This window comes from Schistocerca gregaria, chromosome X, assembly GCF_023897955.1.
Source record: "Schistocerca gregaria isolate iqSchGreg1 chromosome X, iqSchGreg1.2, whole genome shotgun sequence".
Taxonomy (NCBI): Eukaryota; Metazoa; Arthropoda; class Insecta; order Orthoptera; family Acrididae; genus Schistocerca; species Schistocerca gregaria.
This window is the reverse complement of record NC_064931.1, coordinates 380,493,521-380,517,349: the sequence shown is the minus strand read 5'-3', so window position 1 is coordinate 380,517,349 and position 23,829 is coordinate 380,493,521. Positions and strand designations below refer to the sequence as shown.

The following is a 23,829-nucleotide window of genomic DNA, read 5'->3' as shown; positions in this document are numbered from 1 at the left end:
CATACAATTTTTAAGTGGCACAATGCCTATTAACATTAACAAACTAAAAGTAGGGTAAAATTAGAATGTCAGTGGTATTTGTTGCAGTATTATAGTGTGAGTTGTTGATGAGATACTGTATTTTGAAGAGTTCCCACACCAACACTTGTACAATACCTGTGGTAGCACACACTAAAGAACACACGTGCATACACCAGTTATGTAGATTCTGACCAGTAACAAGACAATTAGCCATCACAGGTTGTGTTCCAAATCACCACTGGCAGCAGCAATAAACATTTCACGTCTGGTATGGAATGACTGCTGCACACGTGTTAACATTTCAGGGGAGATGTCCAAGCAGGCTGCAGTAATATGTCATTATATATCATCGGGTGTGGTTGGTATGTCCTTTTAGACAGCTTCTTTCAGACTTCCTCACAGAAGAAAGGTTTACACTCATAAAATCTGGGGAACAGTCCTCTGCATCCAATCCAATGATTTGGTTGGCTGGTTGGGTGGAGAAGGGACCAAACTATGCTGTCATCACATCCTCCAACCTTAGATTAACTAAAAGCTATAAAATCCCACATTAAAAGTGGGAACTACAATATCCATAAAATGATAAACTATTAACAGGGAAGGAAGGAAAAGGATGGAAGAAGAGGTGAGGGGAAAAAAGTGACTAATGACAGGGGCATGAAGGAAGAAGCACAGGTGACAAAGAGATGCTCAAGACGTAACAGACCACATAAGGAAAGGAGTGGGAAGTCAGACAGCTGGGATGAACCACCAAGCCCAGTTGAAGCCAATCCAGTCAGGGCAAAAGGGGGGAGCTAGGGCCTGCCATCCCTTCCACTCACCAATAAGGTGGAAGGTCCCTCCCTTAAATAAAGTGATAATAAACCCCCATCACGAATAAAATGTAAAACGAGATCCACTATTGAGGCATTGTCAGCCAACACTAGCAGTAGTGAGTCTGAAAAGCTAAAAGTCCATCGCATGGTGGCTAAGTTGGGGCAGTCCAGTAAGACGTGAGCCATAGTCAACATCAAACCACATTGACAGAGAGGGGGGCCCCTCAAGACAGAGGAGATAACCATGAGTCAACCAAGTATGGCCTATGCGGAGCCAGCATAGGACGACAGAGGCCTTACGAGAGGCCCAGGAGGAGGACCACCATGGAGTTGTAGAAACCTTAATCGCCCAGAACTTGTTCAGCAAAGAAAAAGTGCCATTCTGCATCCCAAACGCCCAAAACCCAACGACGCAATGCCAAGCGAAGGTATATTTCCAGAATGCCAACAGCAAGATATGGCCTGGTAGTAGCTAACTTAGCCAGTCGATTGGCAAGTTCATTGCCAAGAATCCCAACATGGCCTGGGTTCCAAATGAAAACCACCGAGCATCCACGCTGAGCAAGGATAGAAAGGGAGTCCTGGATAGCAATGACCGATGGGTGGTGAGGGAATCACTGGCCGATAGCCTGCAAACCGCTCAATAGTCACTACAGATAGTGAAGGACAGTCCTGAGCAGGAGCGGATACGGTCTAGTGCGTGCAAGATGGCTACCAATTCTGCAGTAAAAACACTATAGCCATCTGGCAAGGAAAGAAGTTCTGAGCATAGCGCATAAGTGTAAGCAAAACCAGTGCGGCCAGCAACCACGGAGCCATCAGTATACAACACTTCTGAACCCTGGAATGAACTGAGGAGTCAGTAGGATACGTGGCAAAGAGCCAATCAGAGGGACAGAATCCTTTGAATCGATTGAGAGATCAAGACAGAGCTGTGGCCAAGAGATGCACCAAGGAGGGGTACATGCGTGAGCAGAGAAGAGAGACAGTAAAGGGAATTGCTGGAGTTAAAAAAAGAGTGACTGAATGCGGACAGCCATGGTAAGCCCACATCATGGCTGCCGCTGCAGCAGGGTGATCTCCGTGTATGGATAAAGGAGACCATAATTAATGTGCTTGTGGTGCAGTGAATGCTGAGAGCATAAGATATCAGCTGTTGTTGGCGCAAAACTCACAGTGGTGGAATCCCTGCCTCTGCAAGAAGGCTAAGTACGGGGCTAGTCCAGAAGGCACCAGTCACAAGTCGGACCCCACAGTGGTGGATGGGGTATAGTATCTTGCAGCGTCGAAGGCGACGCAGAACCATAGACAGGACTTCCTTAGTCTAAATGAGACTGGACCAACGCTTGATACAATCGCAGGAGAACAGAGCGGTCTGCACCCCGGGTGGTATTGCACAGACACCTAAGAACACTGAGATGGGACCAGCACGTCCTCTTCAGCTGGCAAAGATGAGGGAGCCATGTCATCTGGGCATCGAAGACCAGACCGAAGAAGCAATTGGTGTCCACTACTATGAGGGGCTGGCCATCGAGGAATAGTTTTGGATGGGGATGGACTGTACAGTGACGGCAGAAATGCATGACACATGTCTTGGCCACCAAAAACTGAAAGCCATGGGAGAGAGCCCATGAGCGCGCCCGGCAGATTGCCCCTGTAGATGGCGTTCTGCAGTGCCCATTATGGAGGAAGTGAGGTAGATACAAAAATCGTCAGCATACAAAGAGGGGGACACTGTCGGCCAAACAGCTGTCACCAGACCATTAACGGCTATGAGAAAGAGAGGGACACTCAGCACGAAACCCTGTGGAAGTCCATTTTCTTGCAGATGGGGAGTGCTGTAGGAGCAGCCAACTTGGACCCGAAAAGAGTGACAAGAAAGGAAATTACGGATAAAAATGGGCAGAGTGCCTCAAAGGCCCCATTCATGAAGGGTGGTGGTGATGTGGTGGCACCAGGTCGTGTCATAGGCTTTATGCAGATCAAAGAAGACTGCAAGGAGGTGTTTTTGATGGGCAAAAGCCGACCGTATAGCAGACTTCAGTGGACCAAGTTATCCACCCTAGAGTGGCCACAGCGAAAACCACTTTGAGTTGATGACAAAAGGTCGTGTGATTCAAGGATTCAAAACAGCCGCCGAATCACTGTGTGTTCAAGGAACTTGCAGAAGGTGTTAGTAAGGCTAATTGGATGGTAACTATCAAACTGAAGGGGTGGTTTTCCTGGCTTCAACACCGAAACAACAATGCTTTCCTGCCAATGGGTAGGAAATACTCCCTCACTCCACAGACGATTGAAGAGGGTCAGTATACGATGGTGGCCAGCCACCGATAAGTGTTGGAGTATTTGGTTATGCATCCAATCCGGTCCAGGAGCTGTGTCAGGACAAAGGGTGAGGGCACTGGCAAATTCCCACTCGCTGAATGGAGCATTAAATGGTGCCGAGCAGTGAGAAACAAAAGACAAAGGCAGTCGTTCTGAGCGCTCTTTCAGGAGAAGGAACATGGGCGGATACTGAGCTGATGCCGAAGCTTGAGCAAAGTGTTGAGCGAAATTTTCTGTTACAAAATCCGGACTGGTAAGGACAACACCATGCACTGAAATTCCCGCAACCCCGGTGGGAGGATGGTGGCCAAAAGTTTGCCTGAGTTTCACCCAGACTTGTGAAGAGGGGGTGTGTGGTCCTATAGCAGCTACATATCGCTCCCAGCAAATCCGATTCTGAAATTTGATTAGGTAGTGGGCATGGCGCAGAGTCGTTTAAAGACCAGAAGAAGAGCAGTAAAAGGGTGCCACTTGAAGTGTTGAAGAGCACAGCGGCGATCTTTTATGACTGCAGCAATTTCCGGAGTCCACCAAGGGACCATCTTCTGGTGTGGGGAACCTGAGGAAGAGGGGATTGCTGAACAGCTGCTGAATGGATGGCGGCACTCAAAGTCTGAGTAGATTCATCAACACTGTCGTGTGGCAGGACGGGGGGAATGGGAGCAAAGGAGAAACACCCCTATGAACCTTAGATATGGCCCACCTGGGAGGGTGATGGAGCGAGAGACACTGAAGGAAGGTCAAAACAATCGGATAATGGTCGCTGTCACATAAGTCATCGTGGACTCCCAACTGAAAGGGGGGAAGAAGGCCAGGACTGCAGATGGAGAGGTCAATGGTAGAGAAAGTGCCGTGCGCCACACTAAAGTGTGTGGGAGCACCTGTGTTTAGTAAACAGAGGTCAAGCCCTGCCAGAACAGCTTTAACTGTTCTGCCCAGGACAGTAGTCGTGTGACTATACCAAAGAGGGTTGTGGGCATTAAAGTCTCCTAATAGCAGGAAGGGAGAAGGGAGTTGTTGAAGAAGAGTGGTGAGGGCATGGGATGTGGGCAGCCAGTCAGGTGGGAGGTAGAGATTACAGATTGTGATTGGAGTGGCCAAACAGACCCTGACAGCAATGGCTTCCAGAGTGGTATGGAGGGGAACCCATTTATTAACAATGTCCTTGTAGACCAAGGTGCAAACACCACCAGAAGCCTGCAAAAGGCCAATTCGGTTCAGACAGAAAGGGTGGAACCCATGAAGGACAGGTGAGTAAGAATTGACAAAATGGGTCTCCTGGAGCACAATACAAGCAGCAGAGTAGAAGGAAAGAAGGGGCTTGAACTCTGGAAGGTGACGCAAATACCCATTACAATTCCACAGGAGGATTTTCAAGCCGTCAGACGCTGTTGGTTCATTGATTGGGGGAGGGGAAGGCTGCACCTCAGGGGGTACCGGAGGGGCCTTGTTCTTGTTCTTGCATTTCTGCTTCTTCTCTTGGGAAGGAAGAGAAGGGCAAGACTTCAGTGAGGGCAGGCACGGAATTACACCAGGCAATCTTGGCGCCCACTGGCCACGGATCGTGCTGTCGATGTGGAACAGTAGATTGCCTTTCAGGGGGGTGCCAGGAAGAGGAGTGCCAGGAAGAGGAGTCCCAGGAGGGAGCTCGAGTACCGGCAGCTGCCGAAGGAGGAGGAGCAGCACCTGAAGGAGTGGGTATGGGTATTGAGGGGGATGGGGAGTGGGAGAGGGAGAGGGAGAGGGAGGAGGAGGCTGAAGGCATGGGGCGAATGGGATGGGTTTGGGAAGAGGAGGGGGTAGGTGGGGGAATGGACATAACTCAAGCAAAAGTAGAAGTCAAAGACACGGGATGGAGCCGGTCATACTTTTAACGAGTCTCAGTGTAGCTGAGCCTATCTACGGTTTTCTACTCTTGATTTCTTATTTCTTTCACAAACACCGGGCATACATGTGAGCATGGCGAATGCTGTCCATGACAATTTTCATACACTGGTGGGGGAGCACAGGCAATCCCCTCATGGAGGGGGCACCCACAGTCACTGCAGAGGAAATCAGTGGTGCAGCGGGAAGACGTGTCCAAACCGTAAGCATTTAAAGCATCTCATCGGTGGTGGAATATAAGGTTTTACGTCACACTGATACACCATTACCTTGACCTTCTCTGGGAGGACATCCCCCTCGAAGGCCAGGATAAAGGCACCGGTAGCGGTGTGATTGTTTAGAGGGCTTCGCTGCACACGGCAGATAAGACGAACCCCCTCGCTGCTCGATGTTAGCACAGAGCTCCTCGCCAGTTTGGAGAAGATCTCTATGGAAAATAATGCCCTGTACCAAGTTCAAAGGCTGGTGGGGCATGACGGAGACAGGGACATCACCGAGACGGTCTCAAGCATGTAGGGCGTCAAGATTGGGAAACAGATGTCTTCATGGGCAAAGCATTGGATCGCATTTTACTCATCGATTCCACTTCGTCATACTTATCTTCAATCGTCTCAAGGAAAAACAAAGGCTTGGTCGTGGCAAAACTTCTGACATCCGCCCTGGTACAAACCAGGTACCAAGGGAAAGGTTTCAACCCAAGCTGACAAGCTTGACCCTCATCCCAGGGAATGGCCAGGGAGGGGAAGGCCAAAGGATCAGAAGGTGGATAATCACATCTGCTACCACTCTTGAAGACGGCCACAGAATGGCCAGGGTGGTGAAGCTTTTGTCGCTTCATGTGCAAGGCATCCGCCCTAGTACCACCCATTCCGATCAGGGGCTCGCCCTGTGTCACCACCCAACCACAGCAAGGGCCATCTGGCACAGTGGCCATTGCCGGGGGTCCTGGTGCCCCAAATGATGAGCATCGACTGCTGGGAATACACGAGGCATTAACAGCTGAGGTACTAGCAGTGTGATCCCTGTGGTTTCAGGAGGCTTAGCCAAGTGGGTACTTAACAGCCCCACCACATGGACTGGCTACTGTGCTGGTGACTTAGCAGGAATGGGACCATGGTGCAAAGGGGAAAGGGGGGGGGGGGGACGTGCAGCATGGAAGCTAGGTAGAAAGTTCATCCCCAAATGGCTCATACTTAACGGAAAATTTTGGAAACGGGGGTCAAACCCAAAAGGGACCAAAAACGCCAAAAAGAAGATGGAAACAGCAAACTAAACAATAGCACAGACCAAAACAAAGCCAGGAGGATATCCAGGTTGGGCTGGACAGCCATCATGTTGGTACCACAGGTTCCTATGAGTCTGCAGAGGAACATCATCTAGCATACGAAGAAGATGGTCTGTTAAGAGGCTGCGATTCTTGTTTGTGTTCAGTATACCGAAAGTGGGCCTATGAGCTGATTGTTCACTATCCCACGCTACACGTTTATACTGCATGGACACTGATGTTCCATCTGAAGAAGTCAATGGGGATTGTCAACAGACCAATGGTGCATGTTTTGGAGTTTTACCTGGCCTGATTGGGATGTGTGGCTTAATCACTACGCAAAATACATGATATATCTGGAGTATCCTGTCTTAATGCTCACATACCAAAGTTAAAACAATTCTTGTGAGTGTTTCCCAGCAGCTCTCAACGGAGAGAGATGTGATAGGGATGGGACCTATGTCGATGTAGAATTCATAGGCACTTGCCTGACTCATGCCATTTTCTCATACAATTGCACATGAGCTGCAAGAACATTAATTTCTTCCTCTTCTGTTGTTAGTTGTTATCTTCTGTTATGTTGTCTAGGTGTTACACTACCACTTTCACATAACTGCTTGAAGAGGTAGATAAGTAACTGCCTAGATGATTGACTTATATTGAGGTATCTTGCTGCACACACCACACAAGAATAAACTATATTCTTCCCACAGTCTCCACACAACATGAACATTTCACTGCATCGCTAAATCCCATCACCCACTCATGACCTACTGCTTGGACTATCACATACTAACTGACTAGCAAATCACAATGCACTCAAGGAACGCACAAGCATACTGTAAGCAAAAATAACATCGTACTTAGCAACTATGCGATTGAATGGCATAAATAAGTGGTGGTGTGGCCACTTTTCAAAATACGATATCCCATTAATGACTTGCACTAGAATTATGCAACAAACACTGCTGAAATTTTAGTTTACTCCATTTTTAGCTTGTTAATGTCAACAGGCATTGTGCATTTTAAAAAAAAGTTACGTTTGTACAAAAAATACACTTTCTAAGTTTGTTACAATTTGTTGATTGGCTAACAATATGAGCCCCTGATTACCAATCCACTCTGTGAAAACCGCACATCAATGGCACTTTCCATTTCTACAATATTTGCAGTGCAAATTTTAGCCGACTGACCCTGTATCACATGGCTGCTTTCACACACAATCCTGCTTTTTACAAGATAGGAAATGCATGCAACTGGATGACAGCAGGAGGTGGTAGATGGATGCATAAGACAGGTTTTGCATCTGGGTCAACCATGAGGGAATTACCCATGGGTTGTAGTATTGGGAGCAGGATTGCAATAGGAATGGACAAGGGTATTCTGTAGGTTGGGCTACTGGCATATCACTACTCTGAGTGATGTGGGTAGAATTTTGGGTACAATATTCCTCATCTCAGGCCATGGTGAGAGGGAGTGTAAGCCCCGGTGAAGGAAGAGGTTGAGCTTTCTGTGGCCAGGGTGATACTGGGTGACCAGGGGAGTGCTGATCAGAGGATAGTTCACAGGTTTACTTATTTCAGAGAAGATATACAGAAGATATGATTGTTGATGACCTGGATAGGATACTGTCATTAAAGGCTCTGGTAAGGTTTCAGTATATTTTGACAGTGCCTGCTTTCCACTGCAGGTGCAGCATCCACAAGTGGTGAGACTGCAAGGAAGAGACTATCTGACATGGAACAGGTGGCACCTGTCAAAATGAATGTACTGCTTGTGATTGGTGTGCATAATATGAACAAATGTATTTATCGAGCCTTCTGAGAGATGGAGAGCACTATGAAGAGTTTGTGAATGGTTTAATAACGCAGTGAAGCTGATTAATGACAAAACTACTGAAGATTTTAAAGAAATCTTAAAAAATGATGAATGGGGTGAAGTTAACAATGAGCATAATGGTAACTCTAAATTCAACATATTTCTTAATGAATAGTTATCCATTTTTGAAAACAGTTTTCCTAAAAAATAATTAAAAGTAATAATGGCAAGTCATTAAAGAAACCTTGGATCATTACAGGTATCAGAGTCTCTTCACAAAGAAAAAAAGGACTTGTGCAAAATAGCCAGAAAAAGTAATGACCCAGAAATATTTTCTTATTATAAACAATACTGTAACATATTTACAAAAGTTGTAAAAAAATGTGGCAGTATACACAGCTAGTCCTAAATTGACAGATCAGGTAACAAAATCAAATCAATATGGAATATTGTTGGAAGAGAAACAGAAAGATGTCATAGAAGTTGACATTTCTGTTAATGAGAATGGGAGGATTGAGAAAGAAAGGTCACATGTTGCAGCTTTTTAAAAACAGGTGAACAAATTGATGCAAATAGTTCAGAAGAGAAAGCAAAACCTGAAGAAGCAGTACAGTGGAAATTTAGTGAATTAAAAATTAATATCAAACCCCTATCTGAAACAAGGAAGCTCATCATGACTGCAAAAAGTTAAAGTACATATGGGGTGGAAAACAACTCCAACAAAACAATAATAAGTTGTTATCCTATAATATGTAAGGTTCTTAGTCACTTAAGTAATGCATCATTAATTCAGTGTGTTTTCCCAGAAAGATTGAAATATGCCAGTGTTACAACTCTCTATAAAAAGGGTGACTCCAGAGATGTCAATAACTACCACCCAATGTTACTCCTTACATATTTATTTCTCAAATTTATGAGAAAGTAATATAGTCCAGCATTTTCACCCACCTGTGTAGTAATGGGATATTTAGCCAATAACAGTTTCAATTTCAAAAGGGCCATTCTACTGAGTCAGCTATTTATATATTTACTAAGGATATAATAAACTCTTTAAATGATACGATATCATCAACTGAAATCTTCTGTAACTTATTGAAGGTGCTTGATTGTTTCAATCATAATATTTTAGTAGACTCATTAAGATTTTATGGAAAATGTAGTTCAGGGACACCAAATCATCTGGACAGGGAGAAATTACAATGGGAGGCCCATAGTATTCGATTATTGGCTCACTACTGTTCTTGCTTTGTGTTAATCAGCTGCCATTTTATTTGAATCAGGAGGTAGAATTAGTCCTGTTTGGGGATGATACAAGATCTGTTGTGAAGATGAACAAAGAAACATCAACAGAGAAAATTGTAAATGGCGTTTTGTGAAAGTTACTCAATGGTTTTACACAAAAGGGCTAGCTTTAAACTTTGTAAAAATGCAGCTCACCCAGTTTTGTACTGTCAAAAATGTCCCACCTCCAATTAATGTACAATAGGAATAAGTAATAGCAAACAGGGTAGAAAATTGTAAGTTCTTAGATGTGTGTACTGATCAACACTTAAACTGGAAAAACCATATACACTAACAGGCAGTTGTGGGGAGAAAAAAGAAAAGAAAAAACTAGGTTGGCAGGCGTGTTTCTACAGCTGAAAGATGACATCTATTCAAATTTCAGACCACTTACATATGAGTGGCACTCGTAGCACCATTGTGAGAATGCAAATCGGTTTTGCTTTAAATACACACTGTACCTGTTGTGATCATTAGTTACCCTTGAAATTGGATGTGGTGAATTGATGTCAGTCAAGAATGCCTTTAAGCCAACAAAGATGTCATTATCAACTCACTGAGTATGAACAAGGTCATGTAGTAGAGCTACGAGAAGGTGGATGTTTCTTCTGCTTTACTGCAGAAAGACTTGCCAGGACTGTAGTTACTGTACACAACAACAGCTGGCAGTGGTGATCACAACAACATACAGTCACAGGAAGACTTGGCTCCTGAGAGTCCCGTGGCACTACCGGCAAGGAAGACCATTGTGTTCTGAGTATTGTTTTGGGGCATCATAATATATCTTCAGCAGCAATTTCAGCACCAGTTGGTACCACAGTGATACAATGAACTGTTAGACATCAGTTGCTTCATGGACAGCCCTGAGACAAATTCCCTGTAGCGTGCATTCCACAGACTCCAGACCACTGCCAATTCGACTTCAGTGGTTTCGAGCAGAAGCTCATTGCAGCACAGTGTGGAGGTCTGCTGCGTTTTCTGATGATAGCTGGTTCTGTCTTGGGGCCAGTGATAGCCATGTGTTGATTAGGAGGCGGCCAGCTGAGGGCCTACGACCAAGCTGTCTGTGTGCTAGACACACTACGCCTGAAATTATGGTCTGGGGTGTGATCTCGTATGACAGCAGGAGCATTCTTGTGGTTATCCCCACTTGTAAAACGCAATGCGTGCACGATTGTATTCGACAGTCTGGTGGTTACACCAGTTTCTACTGTACCAGGATTTCATATTTGCAATGGCTTATCTGGCACTTACATTAACCTGTGATCTTGCAATGTTAACTGCTTAAATATGTTACCTAGGCAAATGTATTCCCAAAATTGCATTACTTTATATTCATAATTTTTAGGTGCTGGATTTTCTTTCTGTCAGTGTAGTAGACCTACTGAAGCATTTGGGTTCGGCATCTTTGGGGATATAGAAGTCAGTAAATAGACACATGTTTCACACATCGATTCACTGATGTCTTATGAGATAATATTCTGTGAGAACATCTAAAAGCGTTCATTGAACTAAGGAAAGTAATGAGAATTGTGTTTAGAGTTCACACATGTTCATCTTGCAGATACCTCTTTAAGCATCTGGGAATAACAAACACAGCCTTATTCACTAACAAAATTTGTTATCGACAATCCATCTGAATTTGAGAGTAAAAGAAATATTCGTAAGTACAAAATTACCAGCATTGCCTTTTAATGAATCTAAGTTCAGCACTACTCTTTGACAATCTAGCCACGGAAATAAAATGTCTGACAGATACCAGATGTGTTTTCAAATGTATATTAAAGAGGTTTTTCCTTCTATTCCAGAGATGAATCCTTGATTGAGACAGTGCGTCAATTAAAAAAACGGCTATCAGGCAGTCATATAACTATTTCCTTTTCAATTTTGTTATTTAGCTGTATATAAATGTTCTATGTTTGTCCTATTGACACGTTCCACATTTTAACGTTTATTTTGAATTTTATTTAAAGAGCAAGTAACTATCTATTTAACTAAGAATATCGCAAATACCTCCACTGCAGTCTAACAGCATGCTAATCTTAGAGATATTTCAGCATTTCAAGGTGGAGGTTTCTTTACCGAACACACCAGTGAGAAATTACACTTAGTTCTCTAAGATGTAATCTTTAATTTTATCAAAACAGCAAAATTTTGAAAGGAAGCATCCTTTAAATGATTTCTGGATTCTCTCACTACTTTTTGTACAATGGAAACAACCTATGCTTACACTCAAGAAAAGCAACACAATACACCACTCTATCTTCATAAATGCAGGCACAGGACAAGTGTATTAGAGAGATTCACTGAAATAAAGCTAGTCTTAGTGATGATTTATTGTTTGGAAAGGATGCATTAAAAGAAATTACACATTAAATTATGATGTTTACTGAAATTACTCCACTAAGATATTAAAGATGTCACAATTAGGAGAGTCCTATAGCCTTGTATAAAACCAAAACCTTTGAAATAGCTATTACTATAGATTGACCATATTTTACAGCAATCTTTGACTGCAATAGTGTTGCAGTCAACACAGCTGCAATAGACAGCAATTTTGCGGTATGGTTGGACAATATTGCTGATATTGCAGACTGTTGCAGGTCATTGCCAACATATTGCTGAGGGGCTAGTGGTGTTCTGCAGCAAGGGTTGGGAATATTTTCGTTTGCTGGGCAATATCTATCTCTGTCCTTGTCTGTAAATGAGTCCCTCTCACCTTTGTTTCATACTTCTCTCACTGACAGTGTTGATGCCATGTGTCTGACTGAAAACAATATCATTTCTCTTTTCTTCAAAAGTTTACACATTTTGTAATTGCTCGTTGACATGAGCTTGTATACAGCAATGGTAAAGTGGACAAATGAGAGAACTATGAATTTAATAAATGCGATCCATTTACGAGAAGAGCTGTGGGACGTCAAAAGTAATTAATGCAAAGACCACAACCTGAAAAAACTGGTGGCAAGCCGTTGCCAGTGAGCTTGGAATTGTGGTTGACAAAGCATACAAAAAGTTCTGAAGTCTTCAAACCAATGCTAGAGAAGAAAGTTGCATAGGAAAAGTGGAAGTGCAACTTGTTGTTCATCCACATGGTTTGCATTTGATATCACGAGTTCCATACTATCTCAAGATGTACCTGAAGAAGGAATAGATAGTGTAAAAGGTGACGTGTGCTGGTGAAAAAAAATTTCCCTTAATGAAATTTTTCAGTCCTTCTACCAGAGCATAGACACTTCTGGTAGCATGAAGCTTATTGATGAATAGTCACCTTTAATGAGATACAATATACTTCCGTACCAATCACCAATAGCCAATAACTGAAGGGTGATCACCATTCTGTACTGATCACCAGTAGCTAATAACCGAAGGGTGATCACAATTCAGATTGTAATTGGTACACACTCTCTCATATTTGTATCAGTTTCAGCTATTGTTGCACCACTTGCTTGAAATTATGTTTCAACATTCTGGTAAAGTTCTGTAACAGGCATGCATACAGCATCTGTTCACTAGTTAAAATTTTCTGCAACATTCCGCTTACTTAAAAAGCTATGCACCCACAAAGCCCAATTTCTCTTGTCTTGCCCTTTCTAATTTGAATCTTTGTGTTACGTAAAAGCAGTAGAGTCATTCACATGTCCACTAGCTCGCATTTGTCAATTTGTTGCAATAGCGTGGCATTTTGCAAACACTTCTGGGCCAGAAAAATATTGTTGCAAACATTACAAGGCAAGAGTAGCTGGTAATGTTGCTGTACATGTGGCTGCAATTCATGTGACAGCAATGTTGCCAGACAAATTGTCAGGATACACTGTCTGCAATATGCAATTTTTACTGATCATGTTAATGTACCTTAGGTTAAGCATCCATTGTAATGTAGAACAAATAGTGTGTTTAATGATCAATCATCCTGTGCACCTAAAAGTTGTAATCAACATTTAAATCAATGATATACAAGCTCACATATGATACCGAAAAAAAAAAAAAAAAATAATTATCTTTCTATCACTATTATTCCTTGAGTTAATAATTCAATGAATCAGTGAACTGTCATATGTCATAAACAATGAATTGTAAAATCTATGTTTTAATTATAAGCACAGTAGACATATTATACAAAAGTACAGGAAATGACCTATAGTCACACCTTTTGTTCATGAAAGCGCCCATCCTTTATACTTTTTGCAAAATCATCTGTCCGTTTCCTTTCTACAATATATGGTAGAACTGCTTCATTCTTTGAATTATCTTGACATATCCATGCGAAGTCTCCAACATTAAGATGGCGAACTTCAACGTTGACTTGCAAACGTTTCAATTCAGTAATTAATGCACCTTGAGATTGTTTAAGATGATTTCTGGAATAATAAAACAATCTATTGTTCACACTGTCAACAATTTAAAACATGAAAAAAATTTATAATTTGTTTGTTTCTCAATCAATATGCAACAGTTTTCCAGGTCTATAAAAAATTATCATATGTAAGTGGAAGCCTTTCCACAACTAGTGACAGACAAGAAATAGCTAATAATTCTTTCCTTTCCCTTAGGTATTAAATGGCAATTCCCTTTGTCTACTAACAGGGAATGGTCCAGTCCAACATGTCGAAACCTACCCTGAAAATTTTCACAAATGAAGAATACACCAAAAGAAGTGCACTGTTGGAATTTTAACTCATAAGGCACACTGCAAGTATTTTAAAAAAAGTTACTCATTTCTTTCACACGAAGAGCTTCTTATAACAGCTGCCTAGCACAGGAATCAGTGAATAAGCAGATGTAGCCACAACAAGAGAATGTAGCATTGTGTAGTGTGAAGTCCAAAGAGCACACACATGAATTTCAAGCACATAAACCATACCAAAAAATCCTCAAATCATAATTTTTTTGAGTAACTAGTAGTTCATATTGACAGCTAAACTTTTGTACATGTAATTATTACACATGCAACTAGTAGAGGAAAGAAATTCAAAGCAACATATAATGTTACATTATAAATGATTTACGCCAATTGGGTCTTAAAATTTCTTGGCATGAAATATTTTATAACAATTCCGGTAGCACAGTTCTTATGATAATTTTGAAATAATGTATATTTTATTAACAATGAAACATTTACCTAATTGTTAAGGCTTTCGTGGCCACTTGTTGACAAACTGCATATTCACTTCTGTCTCGGGTTCTTCGGCCGAAATTCGCCTGATGATTTTATTGACTTTTGCCTGCATGAGTGGCTGGCATTGTCAAAGATTCACCTTCCATTGCTGGTGGTGAACTGGAGCCAAGCTCGCAGCAGCAAACGATATGTCCATGGCGCGCCAACGTCCAAGGGCTTCTCCGCGGTCATTTCCTGTGTGGTTCTCCTCTTACCAGCGCCGGTCGTTTGCTGCAGAATGGGAAACCAGGATCTTTTTACCTTAAGGCTTTCTTCTTTCTTGTTGAAGCTATTCCCATGTTCTTGCATTTCTATAGCCTCTCTGTACAAGCGGGTGTGAGAGTGCTTCTCTACAGCCAGAACTTCTGTGTCGGCGAATTTTACTATGGGGTCAGTCTCAGACAGTGCGTGCTCTGTCACAGCTGATTTCTCAACATGCCACAACCTGCAACGTCGCTTAAGTTCTTTGATCCTGATGTTGTTCGATTGTCCAGTCATTCCGACATAAACTTTGCAGCATGTGCATGGTATGTGGTATATTCCCAACATTGCAAATGGGTCCCTTTTCTCCTCTGCGGATCTAAGACACTCTCTGATCTTCTTTGTAAGTTTGAAAATTGTCTTTATGCCATGTTTGTGCAATATACAGTCAATTCTGTCCATCACTCTGGGAATGTATGGCAGAAAGGCTGTATCCAACATTTATTTATCCAATTTGTCGCTTCACCGAGTGTTTGGCTCTGTTATACTTTTAATATAACTTGTGGAGTACCCATTGCTCCTCAGAACACATTCCAGGTGCTGAATTTCATGTCTGAGGTGCTGTGGCTCACGTATTCATCCTGCTCACATTATGAGAGTATTAATCATACCTCTTTTCTGGCTCGAGTGGTGGTTTGATATATTGTGCAGGTACCAGTCCATGTGTGTGTTGGTTTTCGATACACGCTGTGTCCCAGGTTTCCATCCTTTGTGACCAGCACATCTAGAAATGGTAGTTTCTTTGTCCTTTTCTACTTCCAAGGTAAATTTTATGGTGGGATGGAGGCTGTTCAAATGTCTTAGGAAGTCACTGAGCTTTTCTTCACCATGGCTCCACACAATGGAGGCATCATCGACGTATCTGTACCACACCTTAGGTTTACATGTCACCAAGTCCAGTGCCTGTATTTCAAAATGTTCCATGAAGAAGTTGGCCACCACTGGACTAAGAGGGCTACCCATGGCAACGCCTTCCAGCTTTTCATAGAAATTGCCATTCTGCGTCAAATAGCTCATGAGATGTGATGAAAGAGCTTTGTGATGTCTTGTGGGAAAATGGAACCCACATGCTCCAGAGAGTCACTGAGTGGCACTTTTGTAAGCAAAGAAACAATATCAGAGCTGACCAGAATGTCGTTTGGTGCAAGTTTTAGTTTCTTCAGCTTCTCAATTAAATGTCTGAAGTCCTTTAAGTATGTGTCAGTCTTTCCCATGTGCCGTTGTTGTTATGGATCTTGGGTAATCCATACAACTGAGGTGGTAGTGCTTCTGTATTGAGCAGGTTCCTCTGTACATCCGCCGGCAGAGAAGACACCTTGATTAAGCGATTTGTATTCCATGTGATATGCTGTGTTGGATCTGGGCTTATTTTTCGGTACATTGTTGGATCTAACAGCTCGTGGATCTTTTGCTCATAAACTTTGGTCTTCATTATGACGGTCGTATTTCCCTATCGGCAGGCAGTACCAATATACTCTTGTTGGCGTTAATGCGAGCTGGACGAATATGTGAGTTGCAGTATCTCAGACGCGATATGCAACACCTAGAAAATGTTCTGAGGAACAATGGGTACTCCACACGTTATATTAGAAGGGTAACAGAGCCAAACACTCACCGAAGAAACAAGTCCTAAAAGGAAATGTCGGGTACGCTCTTTCTGCCATACGTTCCCACAGTGAGGGACAGAATCAGCTGTATATTGCACAAAACAGTGTAAAGACGATTATCAAACTGACAAAGACGATCAAAAAGTGTCTTAGATCGGCAAAGGAGAAAAGGGATACACTTGCAATGTCAGGAATATACCACATAATACGCACATGCAGAAAAGTTTATGTCGGAGTGACTGGATAATCATTCAATGCCAAGATCAAAGAACATAAGCTACTTTGCAGGTTGGGACAGGTGGAGAAATCTGCCGTACCAGAGCACGCATAGTGTGAGACTGACCATGTAGTAGCCAATACGGAAGTTCTGGCTGTAGGGAAGCACTATCACACCCGCTTGTTCAGATAGGCTATAGAAATATCAGAATATGGGAATAGCTTCAACAAGAAAGAAGAAAGCCTTGAGGTAAACAAATTCTGGCTTCCTGCACTGCACCCAACGACCGTCGCTGGTAGCAAGAGGAGAACCACACCGGAAATGACCTGGCGCGCCAGGTACATATAGTCTGCGGCTGTGAGCTCGGCTCCAGTTCACCACCAGCAATGGAGGGTGAAGCTTCGTTAATGACAGCCACTTGTGCTGGTAAAACTTCAGTAAAATCATAGGCCGAACGTCGGCAGAAGAACCAGAGACAGAAGCCAATAGGCATTTTGTCAATGAAACAGTTTATTGTTTGTTATCTAAAGTCATCTCAAAAATGCTTAGTGTCTATTGGAAGGTAAAAATAAACATTTTTGTTATACCAGGCATACCTGATAAAGTAAAAATCAATGCATTCAGGCACTTCACAGCAATTACTAGTTTTATTTAGACAAAATTGGAATGGAGGAAGAAATGGTTGTGGCTGTTGTTCTGAATATTGTGTTGCGCAATAGACATACCTTATCAATTTCATATAATGTGGTGATGTAAACTGATAATGCACAAATGTCTGAAGTTTAACAATACTTTTCCGCTGATATATCAGGAATGACAAACTGCTATAAGCAGTTTTATGAAAAATGCTTTCCACTGTAGAAAATTGTTTTTACTGAGGGTCTGTATTGCAGTATTAGTTCTCAGTGGAATCTGGATTATATTAACAATCTCTTGTCATCTTCCTAAAGACAGAGGTGTTTTTATGTCCAGGCCATGAGTCCAACAAAAGAAATGAATTATTTTCTGTGACTGGAAAGTAGACGTTTCAGCTGCAACAATGAAACTTATTCTCTCATATTTTTCCCCAATTCTGCTACAATAATTACAAGATTTTTGTAATTAAAAGGTATTCTTTTTTTAATTTTTGATCCTATCTTGCCTTCAGGTACCGGAAGAAACATATAGAGCTGTAGAACAAGTAATCCACTTATCACTGACATTGCCGTATACGAATGTGTCATAGCATTCATCGACTGCAAAGTCTGTCTTTTTTCATTCAAAATTATAAAGTGCATTTTGCATGGAGTTCTTGCATGAAACCTGATTGATTGGCTTTATACACAGCAGTTTTGGGGATAACAAGAAGCTTTGTCTTACATCAAGTACAAATTTCTCTATAGTATTACCTGTTAATGACATTTCCTCTACAAGTTTACTTGAAGTAAACTTTTTAATTTTTTACTTTGTAATTTTGTGACTTCCTTATACATATAATTTCCTCAAGATGTTTAACTACATCAAAGAAGCCTGGAAATCATTAATTGTCATCTCAATTGCAATTCAGGGGGCCCAGTCGCTTAGATCTTCCTCCATAAAGGTGCACCAACTCTCAAGAGCAGTTCTAAAACTTTAGAATAGATTTTCTTTGACACTTTTGTGGATTTTATTTCAGCGCATGTTATGTAGTTATTTATACAATTCATGTTCAGATTTTGCTAAATGAAACATATTTTACACACTATCATGCATTTAAAACAACTTGCGACTTTTGGCAGTTCAATATGCAGCGAGTGGAGGGAAGCATAGTTGCCAGCGTGTGCAGGGCGCGTCAGCAGGTGACCGCAGTATAACGCCAGGCCTACTCGGCGTGGTGCTTGACTCTGTAAGGAGCAAGTCGTCTGATGAGCGATATTTCATGAATGATTTTAAAGAAACTACTTGGTAATAAACCCTCATTCTCGCACGTCTTATAGTTTATTTCGTTAGCTTAATGATAAACCACCTATCATTTCATTAACGGTTATAGTTATTGTGATATTTCGATAGTAGCTAACCTACCGCAAGAAATTCTTAGTTTGCAGTGAAAAATAGGTATCGCTTCGAATTTGTGTTTGGTGCGTGTTAGGTTATGTGTTGCTGCATATTAAATTTAGAATACAGCGAATTATTCGTTTAACTTGGAAGGATGAACTCATGTGTCAGCGAAAACTAGAGTGAAATATTCAAAAATTCCTTGTTTCTCATAAATGGTCTGAGATATCCAAACACTATTCTCGAAAATGACAGCGCGTAAAGACGAGTGTCTTTTGCCATATGATTATTATGCGAAACTTCCATATCTACCGTGACATTCAAGTGACTACAGATTTTTTTAGTGAAATAATTTAATTATTGAGGGCCATCAATAGCTGATGAAACGTGAAATGCTGCGGGTTTTGTAACAATATAAGCGAGACGTTACAAGTTTATTTTTATACTGACATGACTGGCACTCAGTTGTTAGTTTAATATTACACTATTTCAGGATTCTGTTGCAGTTTCAACTGAATTAGAATGTTACTAAGATGAATATTTCTAAACTCTGCTGTGCTAATCATACAATGTAGGGTTTCACGGCCGGTACTGCCTTTACTTAAAATTTCCGGGCAGACAGGCTGTGGTCGATGTATCAAACTCTCCCCTGACGTTTTGTCTCCAACTGAAGGAGGATGTCTCCTGCAGTCGGAGACGAAACATCAGGGGAGAATTTTATATATCGACCACAGTCTATCAGCCTGGAAGTTTTAAGTGAAGTCTGCTGTGTTAAGTTACATATTCCTCAAAATTCATCACAGTCCTTCATGAATCGGTGTCTCCTTAACTACCTTTTTGGTATGGCCGAAAACTCAAGATTGATCCTGTTGTGTAACATTTACAGTGGCACCTATTGTCGGAGGAAGCCCGATTAATATATTTCCTTCACCATTAGCCAGTTCATTGACATGGTAGCGTGGAGTTTTGGCTTGTACAGCACTATAAGTTCCATTAACTTTGCCTTATACAGTTTCAAATATTTCATGGAACATTTCTTTGTACCCAGAGCTAAATATCCGCTTTCCTCCACTGCATTGTTGGAGCTTTATGGATCGCAAGAGAGTGGTATGGCGTCGAATACCGAGGAATGTTTTGCAGCAGAATGTTATCTTCCCAGCTGGTGAACGTGTTCTCGAACGACACTTTCATTCCATATTTCGTATTCAGCTATACTGCACTCTTGTTATTAATGCAACACCAACACAGAAAACTTGTTCCAAATGCTTGAAGACTACAGAACACTTCAACGCCAGAAAATACTACTTTACGAGAGCTGTCGAATGTTGATTCATCTAATGCGTGACACCACGTGGTACTGTTTGCTGATGGTGTTGCAACAGGGGTGCTTAACCAGCCGAGATGCTGGCGGCATGTCAGGCAAAGCCAGCTCACTATTGGTGTTACCTGGGCAATGGAATCACATCCCCCTCCGGCCAGCCAAATGTCAAGAGTCGCAACTAATTTTAAACACACTATAATACTGACATCATTATAATGAATGTCTAAGAAATTAACTGCTGAATAACACATATGTATGTCTTAATGCAAAGCATGCGATTTTCATTGTATATTGCTTTTTTCACATTTCATCTTTGCAAGATTGAAAACATTTATTGCATTCCACATTATTGTGAAACTCTGGAACCTACACAAAGACAGTTGTTATTGGCAAGCATATACAAACAAAACAAAAAGAGAATTAATTCAGTTTCATCTCCATTGTGAACACTTATTAATATTGTAAAGGCAACTGCTAAATATTTGGATATTAAGTTAGTTGCAAATTCAAGCAAATGGAAACTGTGCACAACTGTGTGAGAGAAAGTATCTTTGGAAATTCACTTTACACATTACGATTACATTGTGTTGTGTTATCTGTTTAACTGCTGCACTGTCAATCAAGGCTATACACCTGCCGTGTTGTGGTAGGGTACCACGTACAGTTCTCAAGCCCCCTGGTACGCTATGAATTTGTCAATTTTCAAAGTAAAAATAAAAAAGAACTTGACATAGTGTTTCTTTCAGTGTATTCTTCATGTATACAAAGTTTCAGGGCATGTTTCGACATGTCTGATTGGTCCGTTCTCTTTTAAGTATACAACTTTCTTCAAAAATTAAGTTTTTCTTATCATCTAATGAAGGAACACTGGTTATAAAATGTCAGTGTTAGATGTTTGTTGCATTTTGTGCATTTGTCGCGCTGGAGTCATTTGTCTCTTTTGTTAGTCAATGAATACACTTCTTGTATCTTATACATCATTAATCACCATTTATGACAGCCGTATTGTGCACTTATATGGATACTTCATCTTATATTTTAAAAAGTGTTGCATTTTTACTCAAATTATTCAAGATGCTTCCTTATCAGTTTTTTTACTATAGCTGCTATTTATCTGTAAATTTAAATTGAAACTGGTGTATGCATATCTATGCCTGTGACGATATATGTAAAAGTGATACAAATGTTTATTATCTGCAGATATTTTTCTTGGCATCTCACACCCCTAGTTATGAATCACTAAAAGTCAGAAGACTTTGGGTTGCCAGTGTTTTATCTCCAGGCACTACCAACTGATTTTGGTTTGTAGGGTACTCAACTGTGTGGTTATCAGTGCCTGTACAAATTCCCAATCTTGTCATTGTCCAGTCTCACCATTTTCTTGAATGATGACGAAATGAGGAGGACGATTCAAACATCCACTTAGCGTGAAGCCCAGGGCACTGGTATAGTGAACACAACAAGTAAGGGAGGTGGAGCTCCCTTGTCTCTTCACAAAGCATGTCTATGTGCAAGGCATATATTGGCCAGGAAAGGAAGTGCACAATCAACATTACAAGAGGGAGTATTTTTCTTGCTCAAATTACATATGAAGATTTTTCTTTGGGTAACTTGACCAGAGCATCTTTATATAGAAATGAAAACAAACATTTGTTTCTAAATATTTTTATGGTTCAACATTTAAAATATCTATCAACTTGCATTTATTACTGACTGTACAACACTAATGTGCTTTACAAAGGTTTTGTTACTTTTCTTTTTTTCTCTCCCACACACTCTTTTTTTGAGGTGTTATATTTATTGACACTATATGTATATTTTATACATACTATTTCAAATGATTGACACAAACTCCCATAGTGAAAGAAAACTCTCAGTTGGAAGGGTGTGTGCACATAAATATGCCCACAAGAAAGATAATGAGGATGTGCAACAGGACTTCACAGCCTGACTGAACAAAAAAAGTCTCTTAAAACGTCAACACTTCATTGATATCAGATGCTCATTAGCTTCTGTTTTGGGTAAGAAATAGACAGGAAATCCATTAACATAACAGAAAATATCTGCAAAGACCTCTCAAAATGTAATTGGATAAACTATCAGATGCATTCAAAATCTGAAAACTGGTCCTATGACCTATCTTACAAGATGAGTTGAAGAGAGATAAAGCCACATTTGTAGTCTTTGCATATTTATTAAATGATTTTGACAGTGTTGACTGGAATACACTCTTTGAGATTCTGAATATAAGGAGCAAAAGACCAAATGAAAATTGTAAAGAAACCAGACTGCAGTTACAGGAGTCTAAGGACATCAAAAGGATAGAGTAATTGAGAATGTAGTGACACAGGCTTATAGCCCATCCCCCAAACTATTCAAACTTTTACACTGAGTAAGTAGTAAAGAAGAAAACAAGGGAAATTTCTAAAATTAATAGAGGTTCAGCTGGAAGAAATAAAAAATTCAAGGTTTGTCAATGACAGAATTACTGTCAGATACTGAAAAGGACTTATAAGATCGGTTGAACATCAACAAAAGTGAAGAAGAGAGAGGGATCTTCATCAAATCAGACAGCATCGAGGAAAACAGATCAGAAAATGACACAGCAACAGTAGTACCAGAGTTTGCTTTATGGGCAGCAAAATAACTGATGATGGCTAAAGCTGAGAGGATGTAAAATAAAGACTGGAAATTGCAAGGAAAGTATTTCTGAAAGACAGAAATTATATTGTCAGAAAGTCTCTTCTGATTGTACGAGGTGTGCGAAAAAAGTAATGAGACTGATTTTTTATCTACCACGGCTTTTCTTTTTTCAAACAACAATATTATCTCCTTCAAAGACATTGATCCTAGTCTTGGTAACAGTGCTGAAAGGACTGATATGGTCTTTAACATGTCCATAACAATCTTTTGAATATTCTTCAAAGTCTCAAAATAACATCCTTCAAAGATATTTTTCAACTTTGGGAAAAGAAAAAATTCACAAGGACTCAGATCTGGTGAATAAGGGGCTGTTAAACAACAGGAATGCCTTTTGAGGTCAACAGTTTCGTGATAGAAATGGGCGTGTGACATGAGGTGGTGTCATGATGCAGCATCCATTTGTCATAAATTTCCGGTCTCTCTCAATTCACCCTTTTCCTGAGCTCTTCAAGGACATCTTTGTAAAACACTTCATTGACAGTTTGTCCTGGGGGAACAAATTCTTTATGCACAATACCCCTACTGTCAAAAAATCAGAACAGCATTTTTTTATCTCTGATTTCCTCCTACAAACTTTTTTTATGTTGAGGAGATGTCTCAGTGTGAAATTCCTCACTTTGTCGCTTTGTCTGAGGATTGTACTCAAAAACCCAGGATTCATCACCAGCGATCACAAGAGTGAACCACTTGTGGTCACTGGCAATCCTCTCAAGAAGATCGATTCATACGTTTCTTCGACTGAATCACAACAAAAACACAACTTCACTGATAGCGCTTTCAAAAATCATATGATGGCTGTATGGAGATGAAACTTAGACTGAGCATTTGGATGGGATTAACATGCTGGTCAACACAAGTAGAACAACACAGTATTGCCCCATTGCTCACACTGCTGTCAGTCTTATTACTTTTCTCACACACCTCATATTTATCTGGAGTATAGCCTTAGACGGAAGTTAAATGTGAACCCTACGTAGTGCAGACGAGGGGACAAATACAAGCTTTTGAAATGTGGTGTACAGAAGAATGTTGAAGATGAGATGAGTAGATTGAACAACTCATGAAGAAATATTGAATCAAATTGGGGAATAAAGGGTTTTATGGCATAACTTCACAAAAAGAAAAACAGTTTGATAGAACA

At 41.0% G+C, this 23,829-nt stretch overlaps 1 protein-coding gene across 2 annotated transcripts in view; it reads right to left on the bottom strand.

Moving 5' to 3' along the window:
- Positions 1-23,829, bottom strand: part of LOC126298872 (crossover junction endonuclease MUS81-like) — a 198,028-nt gene that overhangs the window by 66,361 nt on the left and 107,838 nt on the right. For both annotated transcript variants that reach the window (XM_049990387.1, XM_049990388.1), the window contains exon 8: positions 13,559-13,769. In XM_049990387.1, the coding sequence (XP_049846344.1) occupies positions 13,559-13,769 (211 nt within the window). The remainder of the gene's footprint in view (positions 1-13,558; positions 13,770-23,829) is intronic.